The 13,257-nt window shown below is 40.5% G+C and overlaps 1 protein-coding gene across 1 annotated transcript; it reads right to left on the reverse strand.

Annotated features, from left to right (window-relative positions):
• Positions 1-1,174: 1,174 nt before the first annotated feature.
• Positions 1,175-11,917, reverse strand: LOC134540855 (tubulin beta chain-like). The gene is made up of 6 exons (XM_063383858.1): positions 11,704-11,917; positions 5,996-6,104; positions 4,191-4,546; positions 3,158-3,610; positions 2,358-2,586; positions 1,175-1,452 (listed from the first exon to the last, which is right to left on the reverse strand). The coding sequence occupies exons 1-6, from the start codon at positions 11,758-11,760 to the stop codon at positions 1,328-1,330; spliced, it is 1,329 nt and encodes a 442-aa protein (XP_063239928.1). The 5' UTR covers positions 11,761-11,917; the 3' UTR covers positions 1,175-1,327.
• Positions 11,918-13,257: the final 1,340 nt, after the last annotated feature.

Consider the following 13,257-nt stretch of genomic DNA (forward strand, 5'->3'; position numbering starts at 1 on the left):
ACACCCAAAAGCTCCTTCATCACTACCGATGGTCTATGCATCTCCCCCTGTCAACCTTCTCTTCTCCACCACTCATCACCCATACCAGTGTTGTACACTTTCCAAATCTTCAAATTCATTCCCCAGGCACAAGTCCCAAATTACTGTAACATATTCCATCATCGGCCTCACAAATGTAGAATACAATTTTTCATTAACTTTCCTTCCTGTTTCCTTTATTGTCCTATTATTCAGCACAAGAACCCCCCTTTCTTTTCTACCCACTACACCTTCTTTCCCCAACCCAGATCACCCTTTAAGGTTACTCTGAGTTACCTGCCTCATGAATCTCCTGTCCCTTCCAACAATATACTTGCTTGGGTACCTTCTTCTCCTGGTGAACCTAACTACCTTCATATTATCTATATGAATCCCCATTCAATTCTCCCTCGACCAACCCACCAAACTTCTCCATACCATCCTGCAAGTGTGCCATTTCCCCCACGATTTCATATATCATGCAGTCATCCACAAACAATTGTCTACTTATTTCCTCCCCTATATCATTAATCATAATTAAGAATAGAATGGGTCCCATCACACTCCCCTGCAGTACCCCTGATGTCACATCCCCATCTTCATTCCATTTCTTTCTCACCTTCACCTATTGTTTCCTATCCCTAAGAAAGTCTCCTGCCAAATTTACCACCCTGCTCTCTTCTATCAACCTATACCTGTTTTCCATCATCCTCTTCTACAAAACCATTTTAAACACATTTTTGAAGTCTATAAATATGGCATCTACTTGCTTACTTTCGTCCACTGTCTCCACCAAGTCCTCTAGCAGCCCATCCTTCTGCGCCTCTCAGGTGAATCGAGTATAATTGAGCCGCAGAAACTGATGAACACCTTTTTCATTGTCTTATAATTAATAACATAATGAAATTATTAAATTTATAATGTCTTGAAAAATAAGCTTTTTGCTACAGTATATTTTGCTCCCAGTGAAATAAATTGGGTTTGGCAATGTATTAATTTTAAATGAAAAATTATTTTATGATCTATTAAATCTTGTGTAATTTTTTCTGGTTGGTATTAACTAAGACAAACCTGTTAAATAGGTATTAATGTAAAAAAAAAATTATATAAGTTATATCAAAAAAGAGGATGATAAGAAAGTGTGTATTAAATGCTATTTAGTATAGAAAAATAAACTTACTTAAGTTTTTTTTATTTAAAAAAAGATAAAACACAGGGATTTTTAAAGATATTCAAATAAAACAGTGTAGATATCTTGAGAACAATCTGGTATAGCAAAATAAAACAGTTGTGCAGGCAGCAGTTAGTGTCAACCAATGTTTTCCTCTTCTTCTTCTAGATCATCTTCCGCACTCGCCTCCTGGTACTGCTGGTACTCGCTTATCAAGTTATTCATATTCTCCTCTGCATCAATAAACTCAGTGGTGTCCATTCCTGCGCAGACACAAACAAACATGCCAACAGTCAAGAAAAAAATTGTAAGATTTTAGGCCAGTCTGTGCAGTCGTGACTCGGACTCCACAATATGAGTATAATACATTGGCTCCAAGGTAAACTCATTGCTCAGCCTAGAAAGTTAGAAAATCATGTTGACTGTATTAGTCGCCGAGTAAGAAGAACATTGTTTTTTTTTTCTTTCAAAATGGACTATAACCATAAAAAACTTGTGTGACCAGCCTATACTCGATTGGTTAACCCCTGAGCATGCTGTGTCTTAATGAAAAAGTTACAGTGCAACATGTGTATATTGTAGTGTACTCTGGCTGTTAACAATAGCTTATAGGCATATGTCTACAACGTTTGACAATGGACAGTGAAAAGAAAATCGAATTTAAAGAAGTATAATAAAACTAACGAAACTCTATAAATTAAAACTGTTAATTGTTATGCATATAATTCCAGTTTAATTTTTATATAAACTGTTCATTTAAAATTAAATAAGGCAATACCGACTGTGGATGTGCATCACCCAGTTTCTTTTATCACTCCCATGAGTCTTGTGATGTAAAGATGCGCTGACAAAAGCAAGTTCGGTGACAGCATGGAATATTGCCTACCTGATTATATAGGGTATTGCTATATTTTGTCGACCTGCTGAATAGCCGTGGTGCTAGGCCAGCTTAAAAAACCTTTAACTGTACTACTAAATATACATACTTTAAAAACAAATGTTGCATAGCAAAATAATTCTACTAGCCAAAAACTATGAAGCAACTTACTTGTAACAGGAAAAATGTGTTAAATTTTTGAAGTACAGCCCTGGGGGGGAGGAGTACCAACTGCTAGGAGCGAGCGGTGAGACTCTCGCTGCGACTGTTACGGCAGTTCAAATAAATTACCTTCGCCCGTGTACCAGTGAAGGAAGGCCTTGCGCCTGAACATGGCACTGAACTGCTCCGTGATCCGCTTGAACAGCTCCTGGATGGACGTGGTGTTGCCTATGAAAGTACCGGACATCTTGAGACCACGCGGCGGGATGTCGCACACGGCGGTCTTCACGTTGCTCGGGATCCAGTCCACGAAGCAAGTGCTGTTCTTCTGCTGCACGTTCAACATCTGCTCGTCCACCTGAGGCACCACACACCCGATTATTCCGACTACTTGGTTGTAAGTCAAATAGTAGTCCAGTGACAGTAACATTGACATGACAATGTTGGCCTACCATAAAAATGCAATGAATATGCTATCACACGTATGTGTCACAGATGAGCACACAGTGTCATGAGAGATCATTTCAAAGTAAGTTCAGTTAATAGGTAAAGATACTCAACTTAATAGGAATTCGGTCTTTCATAGTAACTAAGTCGATTGCTGGGCATTACTTAAATAAAACTTTAAATAAGCAAGGACGAATATAATATAAAATAAACTGAGATGATTATAAATTTTTAATTCAGATTTTAGGTAAAATTTATGGGGACTGCAATCTTTTATAATCAAAGATATGTACCGATTTTTAAAAAAAATCGTTTTGAAACTCAACAAAGATCGCATATGGCTTTTAACTTTAGTAATATGACTTGTTACTCAACAAGTCGATGATACGTTTATCAGTTTTGTGAAAATAAATTTAATTTTGTTACATTTTATCTATCAGTATGAATCAGACTAAACTGTTTATGCCAGCATAATTTCTCACCTCCTTAACGGACATGCGGCCACGGAAGATGGCGGCGACTGTAAGGTAGCGGCCGTGTCGCGGATCGCAGGCAGTCATCATGTTCCTGGCATCGAACATCTGCTGAGTCAGCTCGGGCACAGAGAGGACGCGGTAGTTCTGGTTGCAACGCGACGTGAGCGGGGCGAAGCCGGGCATGAAGAAGTGCAGACGGGGGAACGGCACCATGTTGACGGCCAACTTGCGCAGGTCGGCGTTCAGCTGGCCGGGGAAGCGCAGGCACGTCGTCACACCCGACATAGTGGCCGAAACCAGGTGGTTCAGGTCACTGTACGTGGGCGTCGTCAGCTTCAGCGTGCGGAAGCAGATGTCGTACAGCGCCTCGTTGTCGATGCAGAATGTCTCGTCCGTGTGCTCCACCAGGTGGTTCACTGACAGTGTAGCGTTGTATGGCTCGACCACCGTGTCCGACACCTGCAATACAAGACACCTCAACTCAAATGTTTGTCAATTTTTTTATGTGTTTTCGAACTAAGATCTCAGTAATTTTAATACTGTTTCAATCAATGTAAATAAAAGTATAAGACACCATCACACATCAAGAACAGTAGCCTGTACCTGTTGCTAGTTTTAACACAGTACACAGGCTTATGTGATTGCAAAACATGCCACAAAAAAGGCTGAGAGAGCTGTTATAGTATCTGGATCAAGGAGACTTCGAGGTTTCGTGAATTCAATTTTATAATATGTTAGTGCTATTGTTCGCCAATATTTAATTAGACGATGGTATATCACTAACTTTCGTAGTGTCCCAATATATTTTATAATTGCATTACTTTTTTCTGTATTGATTTATGTTATTCGAATTAAACATTTTATGGTTTTATTAAATTTATAAATTTTTATAAAAAAGTCTTGAAAATTTAGGATCTAATGTTTTACATGAATTTGATCTAATATCTCTATGTACCAGTGGCATACAGGCGAAGACATAGCAATGTGAAACACTCTATTTAGTGTTTATGTGGTTGAATAATCTGAACCATACACTCACCTTCGGAGAAGGCATGACACTGAACGTGAGCATCATGCGGTCGGGGTACTCCTCACGTATTTTGGATATGAGGAGGGCACCCATGCCGGAACCCGTGCCGCCGCCCAGGGAGTGCGTCAGCTGGAAGCCCTGCAGGCATTCGCAGTTTTCCGCTTCCTTGCGGACCACGTCTAGCACCGAGTCCACTAGCTCCGCGCCCTCCGTGTAGTGGCCCTTGGCCCAGTTGTTCCCCGCGCCGCTCTGGCCGAACACGAAGTTGTCCGGCCGGAAGATCTCGCCAAAGGACCCGGCACGGAGCGCGTCCATCGTTCCCGGCTCGAGGTCCACCAGAACGGCCCGCGGCACGTACTTGCCTCCTGAAATATCACAATACAGTTCGCTTTAACTTCTGCTCTAGTCATGATGATAGTGCTTGGACATTACCAGCGACACCCTATTGCAGCGGACAGCTAGCGCTGTTCGTGCTGGACGGCCCTCCCCTCCTTTCCCCCCCTTTGTTCCACCCCTCCTTGCTCCTCCCCTCTTTCCCCTTCTTGCCTCCCCTCCAGAGTAGTGCTGTAGCTGTCCGGCGGGGTTCTTTTTGCTTGCTTGTCACCACACTAGCCCTGAAGATCTCCTATCTGAAGGAGAACTACTTTCCTTGTATCACATTTGGAACGCTAGAGTTTGGTCAGGTTCTTGTACACAAGCGCCGAGGTGCCACGCTGCGGTTGGGAGGAACCCCCCCTCCCCGCAAGCCTGCACTCTTGAGTCACATCGATCATTCCTTGACTCTAGCCAATGATAGGAGAGTAAGATTCAGAACGTAAAGTATGGGTAATTGAAATACTTTATAATTCCTAGAAGTATTAACATTTATTTTTATTTACAGATAACCTTCATGTTGCCATGGAGTGGGTTTTAAGTGAGCAAGTTTGCTTACGTGATGTCTATCAGGTTATATGAGTTACAAAAGTTTGTTGGTTTTGACTGTGGGAGCCCCCTTAATATAGTAGTCACATTACTATCGGTATTGCGATTTTTTAGGTGTTTATTTACACCATAACCTAGTGGTTCAATTATGACATCAGTAAAAGGAGTCCATGACAACATTTTAGAGCACAGTGAATATACCTACTGCTTTATTTCTTCAGGCAATCGAAAAGCTAAAAGGTGAGAACAGCGACCCATCATGAACCATTATTTCAGTTTACTTTAAGAATTTATTTGTTTGAGCACAGGACCGCTAAAATAAATTTTCTCACATAAAAATCATACACATGCAATGTTTTTCACGACAGTTTCAGTGTATAACTTAAAATTGCATAACCAAAACCGTAAACTGATGTACAAATTAGAGACTGTGACATCATATCATCACAGACTCCTAATTCACTTACATTAACTAAGCTGATGACTATTAGGAAATTTGTAAATTATAATATGATTTACAATTTCATTTCTTGTTAAACATGTTATTTTAGTCAAGAAGGTTTTCAATTATTATTAATATTTTTTTCGAATGCTCTTCCCTTTGTAACAGACAACAGTCTATTTTTAGGATTAATTTTGTGCCATTGTTTTAACGAATGACTCAAAAGTAGATCCAATAAGTTCAAATTATACAAAATGAACTAAATGTTCAATGACCCATTTATGATTTAAGTTAAAACACAATAAGCGACATTGATTTGCTTCCATGAATTAACGATACACTCATGACATTTATCTCAATAATTTCGTATGCGTATCGGAATCACGTGGCAGAAACACGTCTGAAACTGTGCGCTGCCCGGGGCAGCAAGAGAGTACAATCATGAACCAACCTGTGGCCTCGTTGTAGTAGACATTGATGCGCTCCAACTGCAGGTCGGAGTCGCCGTGGTACGTCCCATTTTGGTCGATGCCATGCTCGTCCGATATCACCTCCCAGAACTGTGGACCATCCGACAAGAACATTATGAGACATCTGTGTCGGATCCTGTGAGATGCACAATTGGTGAGTCCAAACGTACACTTATGCGACACTCTTCACCAGTTCACCACGAATTGCCTAGCCATGCAACTGCGAGCCGACATCAACCCGCCCAGCGCAACAGCGTTATAGTTTGGTTTTTTTCAATAGATGAGAAACATGCAATTTTATGTGTGTATCTGTGGAAAAAGAAAACACTTGGTTCGATTAGGGTGTAACCAATTTGTGATACTTCACTGGTAATACCTACAAATATAATGGCCAGAATTAATACATTTTGCTGACTGCAAAATTTAATTTAGGTAATACAAACAAACAAAAAATATTGGGATCACAAAGTTATTGTAAATATTAATTTGTTCTGAGACTTGTATAAGTATATCACTGACACGTTCTGGCTTCGTCGATATCGGGTGAAATCTTACTTCTAGTAGGAAAGTTCATTATCATTAATATGAGAGAAATTTTTAAGAATAGTTTGATGCATTACAATGGACTGCCTTAATTAAAAAATATAAATATATTTGTATATATAATTATATATAGTATTGTTAAATTATTAAGAACTTACGTAAGAAATACTCAGTATTTTCTCGAAAAATGTATTATTTCATATATGCGAAAATACTCATAGTCACGTGTCGTACAAAGTTACAATATCATTTAGGTAGTAGTACAAACTATTTATTGGCATATATTTTCCAAAGTATTCTTTTGTAAAAGTACAGAATTGTTATTTTTCTGCATGACAAGTGAACACACGCAAGGACCTACAATGTTGCTGGCGCATTCTCATAGTAGCAAAAATCTGCATGCGCCTTAGCTGTTGCACACACCATTTCGGGTCAGGTAGTTTGCTGAACCAAAATAAACATTGAAAAATATTGAAAATAAATATGATTCCAGCTCGTGTATTTGTGTATGTCTAAAGGGGATGTGGGACTCCTTCACCCCCTCCCCCAACTAAAATGAAATGAAGGGAAAAAAATCAAAATCTGGAAGCAGAAAGCCCATACATATAAATTTTCAGCATTTTTCCCTTTGTGTCAATATCGATGTAGTCTATAAAGTGCAGCACATAATGGCCAAAATATTAAGACACAGAAATGATCAACATGTCTTTCATTTAGTTATCTGTTTTACAAATGAAAATGCAAGCAATTTTCTTATTTAGAAAAGTTATGCAAAACTAGGGTGGGAAATGGTCTTGACTCCGGCCGAAACGTACTGACACTGAAGTCCTTGCCTTTTTGGAAATGGCCTCGGATATGCTATATTCCAAAGGATCAAGACAACCACATGATAAAGTCACATATAGCATCAAGTAAACAGTAGGGCATGGACAACAATTCAGGGGCATCTCTCGGCTGCGCTATATTCCCAAGGATCAGAACAACCACAGGATCAAGTCACAGCTAGCATCAAGTAAACAGTAGGGCGGTGACAACAATTCAAGGGCATTTCTTGGCTGTGCTATATTCCCAAGGATCAGGACAACCACAGGATCAAGTCGCAGCTAGCATCAAGTAAACAGTAGGACGGTGACAACAATTCAAGGGCATTTCTCGGCTGCGCTATATTCCTAAGGATCAGGACAACCACAGGATCAAGTCGCAGCTAGCATCAAGTAAACAGTAGGACGGTGACAACAATTCAAGGGCATCTCTCGGCTTCACTATATTCCCAAGGATCAGGACAACCACAGGATCAAGTCGCAGCTAGCATCAAGTAAACAGTAGGGCGGTGACAACAATTCAAGGGCATTTCTCGGCTGCACTATATTCCTAAGGATCAGGACAACCACAGGATCAAGTCGCAGCTAGCATCAAGTAAACAGTAGGGCGGTGACAACAATTCAAGGGCATCTCTCGGCTTCACTATATTCCCAAGGATCAGAACAACCACAGGATCAAGTCACAGCTAGCATCAAGTAAACAGTAGGGTGGTGACAACAATTCAAGGGCATTTCTTGGCTGTGCTATATTCCCAAGGATCAGGACAACCACAGGATCAAGTCGCAGCTAGCATCAAGTAAACAGTAGGACGGTGACAACAATTCAAGGGCATTTCTCGGATGCGCTATATTCCTAAGGATCAGGACAACCACAGGATCAAGTCGCAGCTAGCATCAAGTAAACAGTAGGACGGTGACAACAATTCAAGGGCATTTCTCGGCTGCGCTATATTCCTAAGGATCAGGACAACCACAGGTTCAAGTCGCAGCTAGCATCAAGTAAACAGTAGGGCGGTGACAACAATTCAAGGGCATTTCTCGGTTGCGCTATATTCCTAAGGATCAGGACAACCACAGGATAAAGTCGCAGCTAGCATCAAGTAAACAGTAGGGCGGTGACAACAATTCAAGGGCATCTCTCGGCTTCACTATATTCCCAAGGATCAGGACAACCACAGGATCAAGTCGCAGCTAGCATCTAGTAAACAGTAGGACGGTGACAACAATTCAAGGGCATCTCTCGGCTTCACTATATTCCCAAGGATCAGGACAACCACAGGATCAAGTCACAGCTAGCAACAAGTAAACAGTAAGGCGGTCAGGACAACCACAGGATCAAGTCGCAGCTAGCATCAAGTAAACAGAAGGGCGGTGACAACAATTCAAGGGCATTTCTCGGCTTCACTATATTCCCAAGGATCAGGACAACCACAGGATCAAGTCGCAGCTAGCATCAAGTAAACAGTAGGGTGGTGACAACAATTCAAGGGCATCTCTCGGCTGCGCTATATTCCCAAGGATCAGGACAACCACAGGTTCAAGTCGCAGCTAGCATCAAGTAAACAGTAGGGCGGTGACAACAATTCAAGGGCATTTCTCGGTTGCGCTATATTCCTAAGGATCAGGACAACCACAGGATAAAGTCGCAGCTAGCATCAAGTAAACAGTAGGGCGGTGACAACAATTCAAGGGCATCTCTCGGCTTCACTATATTCCCAAGGATCAGGACAACCACAGGATCAAGTCGCAGCTAGCATCTAGTAAACAGTAGGACGGTGACAACAATTCAAGGGCATCTCTCGGCTTCACTATATTCCCAAGGATCAGGACAACCACAGGATCAAGTCACAGCTAGCAACAAGTAAACAGTAAGGCGGTCAGGACAACCACAGGATCAAGTCGCAGCTAGCATCAAGTAAACAGTAGGGCGGTGACAACAATTCAAGGGCATTTCTCGGCTTCACTATATTCCCAAGGATCAGGACAACCACAGGATCAAGTCGCAGCTAGCATCAAGTAAACAGTAGGGTGGTGACAACAATTCAAGGGCATCTCTCGGCTGCGCTATATTCCCAAGGATCAGGACAACCACACGATTAGGTCGCAGATAGCATCAAGTAAACAGTGGGATGGCGACAACAATTCAGGGGCATCTCTCGTGGGAAACAGTCTCGGCTATGCTAGTAAAAAATAAACCACAAAACGGCTGAAGGAAGGAATGTTGGGGTGAGAGATGCATGGGACCTCACGCGTCACTTAAGGGAGGGGGGAGGGAGGGGGAAGTACTTCTGGCCATCGGTGGTGAAACCCCAGTTGCGAGTGCAACTTAAATGATATTGCGACGGCTGCTTCATTGCTCACGTGACCAAATACAATCTACAAAACGTTAATTTCTCACCTGGTGTACGGATTGGACTTTGCGCTATGCAAAAATTACACTGGAAAAAACAACATACATAGCCAAATGGGATATTTAAGTTATGTTTCATGAATTTTGAGAAAACAAAATAAGTTTTCAAACTTTATCCAAACTTATTATTCATGACATAGATTCGTAATTCACGGGGTGTCCCTTCAACCTTCTTGCGAATAGTTCCGGGACTTAACCCCTCGGAGCACCTCGACAGGGACAGGGTATGTAATACGTTCACTACTATTATCGATTACTGCTTCGATTGTGATAAAACTCGGTGGCAAGCATGAACCCCTACTTTTCTCTCAAACTTCTATGGAACTGTGTCACACTCCTCTTCCAATACATTCCAATCCCTTATCGTTCTCACAACCATATAATTCCTTGCCCTTTACGTCTTTCACTGCTCCTTAAAGACCTTCCTAGGAATATATTTTTTCCCCTCCATATACTTGAGACGTTCCAGAATTAACTCCGAAAGGAAGGTTTCTTAATTCATACTGGTTTGTGAAAAAATGACAGCTTACATTACAATATGTACTTAACAATATTAACTTGGACTGGAAAACCAATTAGAGTTGAAAACAGAAACGTAACGCACGGCCTTATTGAAAACAGCCTCGGCTACGCGATAGTTCTAAGGATCTCTGGAGAACCGCAAGATCAAGCTGTAGCTAGAAAAAAAAATAGTTGGGTGGCGAAATCAGGAACAGGGATATCTCTCACTGAATTGCAGTCTCGGCTACATTAGTAAAGTAAAGCATAAAAGCACGTCATAATTTTAAACCTACCTTTAACCTCAAAATACAATTTTTCACATGAGGCTGGAATAGTAGAATTAAACGTTTACACTATACCCGCTTCCCCACGAGGAACAACTGCACCCAACGGTCCAATCCTACTCACGGGCCTTAGCAGTAGAGCTAATACTGCAGTTAAACTAGCCTATACACATTTATGTTGCCACGCTGTTATGAGATTTAACAGAACAGTGTATATGTTATTTGGGTTGATATTTTGTTTTCATACTTTTTTTTTGTGTATGCACCTCTATGTCGCACGAACTGAGAACTTCTCGTGCCCAAAAGTACCCGAATGTAGAGGTGAGTGTACCCGAATTGTGTGCACTACGGTTGGTAACACTGTCGCCCCCTCCACTGCCCCTCAAGTACGCTGAATGTGGTCTCACACCACTGCTGCTTACTGAGACAGTTTCATCTAAAGTCTTAAAAAAAATTGGTTGTCTGTTAAGTTGGTTTACGGACGATAGTTTAACGTGACAACGTCATAACAAAACATTGATGAAATGATTGCATACTTTTATGAATAAAATTGAATTATTTTTATTGAATTATCACTATTTTGTTTGGATACAAAGAAGGAGTGAAATGAAATCTACAATTTAATTAATAAATGTACTTTTATTTGCACTCATTAATTCAAATATGTTTATTACTTTAACGAAGAGATTATTTTAACTATAACTTTTATACATGTTTGCTATTTAACTTCTTCCAATCTGTGTTATTCTGTTAAGGATAGGACGATGATAGGAAAAGTAGGAAACGAATGGGAGTGTTTCAAGTTTAACGTGCCTCGAAAAAGTCAAATCGATGGTTGTTCCAATCGAGTGGAAGAGAGATAGATGAGGCGCAAGAGTACAGTGAGCGTAACGGGACACAGCGTAACGGAACAATGTGCATTACGGGACACTTTTTCGTGCGTGCAGCCAGCGTTCATCGATTTATTAGACGTTGTCAAGTCAAAAAATACACGTGTTCAAAATATCCCGTTCCTCACCGTGTGAGCACACCTCTGCCCAAGCAATTCGTTTCGAGGGCGAAGACTTGAGAACCTCACAGGCCTCAGCAGCGGGCGGATGTTTGCGGCTCGGATAGTTATCTTATCTTACCTTGGCTCCCACCTGGTTGCCGCACTGGCCTGCCTGCATGTGAACAATTTCACGCATTTTTGTACAAAAAACAAACCACACTGAATTTAAAATAAAATACAAACGAAATGTTACCGAATAATTTTCTACCAAAATTTCACATGAATTTACCTCTTGTTTGGAATGTTCAACAGAATGAAAAGAGCAAGCTAGTGTAACTCTTCTTCCTCTATGTGCAATTGCAAACAAAGTAAAGTACTGGGTAATAAGACTCAGCAATCTTGGTTTTTAAAATATTAGGCCATAGTTTTGAGTCAATTCCGCATTATATTTAATAATAAAATACGAATTATCAAGAGAAGCTTTTGATGTGACCACGTCTAATAAATCGATGAACGCCGGCTGCACGCACGGAAAATTATTCCGTTACGCACATTGTCCCGTTACGCTGTGTCCCGTTACGCTCATTGTACGCTTGCGCCGCATCTATTTCTCTTCCACTCGATTGGAACAACCATCGATTTGACTTTTTCGAGGCACATTAAACTTGAAACACTCCCATTAGTTTCCTACTTTTCCTATCATCGTCCTATCCTTAACAGAATAACACAGATTGGAAGAATTTAAATAGCAAACATGTATAAAAGTTATAGTTAGAATAATCTCCTCGTTAAAGTAATAAATATATTTGAATTAATGAGTGCAAATAAAAGTAAATTTATCAATTAAATTGTAGATTTCATTTCACTCCTTCTTTGTATCCATACAAAATGGTGATAATTCAATAAAAATGATTCAATTTTATTCATAAAAGTATGCAATAATTTCATCAATGTTTTGTTATGACGTCATGTTAAACTATCGTCCGTAAACCAAATTTACAGAAAACCAATTTTTAAAATTAAATTGATATTTCGTAACCACTAAATTCAAACTCATTGTTACAATTTGTTGCCATCCGTCTGCGTTCACTTGACATTGTGGACAGGCCTTAGGGATGTCAACGTTCGTAAACATGCAGGCTAGTAATTGATTATCACCACAGCTATAGTTGCTCCCGTGAAGTGATTTTCTCCCACGAACCTCCCTTTGTCGAGGTACAAGGTTGTAGACATCTAATCACTTTTAAGCATGTTGACAGTATTTGTAGAAAGGGCAATCGCAACTCATACTCACTGTTCATCTTCTGACGTCTGCAATATTTTGGGCGGAATAAGATGGGAAGCCTTAATTTCACAGACGAGAGAGCCACACCCGAAGTTTACATGATTTCACAGTATCTTTAATGCAGCTATCCTAACCAAATCAACTGTCCACATTGTTTTAAAGTATTTATAATGTAGCTAACCTAACCTAATTGACCATTAGTCTCCTTTTATCAACACCGCCATATTTATTTACAATGGACAAAAAAAAAAAACCAGAAGATGCATGATCGGAGGTTTGGCTCTCTCGTCTGTGAAAAGAAGGCTTCCTGAATAAGATAACGGTTTTGAGGTTAAAACGTGACGTCACAGCATGCCATCTACCGGAAATTCCTAACTCCATGGTTTATATAACAGTGTCATAAACTTG

The sequence above is a fragment of the Bacillus rossius genome, chromosome 17, assembly GCF_032445375.1.
Source record: "Bacillus rossius redtenbacheri isolate Brsri chromosome 17, Brsri_v3, whole genome shotgun sequence".
In the NCBI taxonomy this organism is placed as follows: domain Eukaryota; kingdom Metazoa; phylum Arthropoda; class Insecta; order Phasmatodea; family Bacillidae; genus Bacillus; species Bacillus rossius.

Coding starts and splice junctions, on each gene's coding strand:
- LOC134540855 (XM_063383858.1), bottom strand. CDS start 11,760: ATGCGTGAAATTGTTCACATGCAGGCAGGCCAGTGCGGCAACCAGGTG. Junction 3,611..4,190: donor GTGTCATGCCTTCTCCGAAG/GTGAGTGTATGG, acceptor CTTGTATTGCAG/GTGTCGGACACGGTGGTCGA. Junction 2,587..3,157: donor GCCGCATGTCCGTTAAGGAG/GTGAGAAATTAT, acceptor GTGGTGCCTCAG/GTGGACGAGCAGATGTTGAA.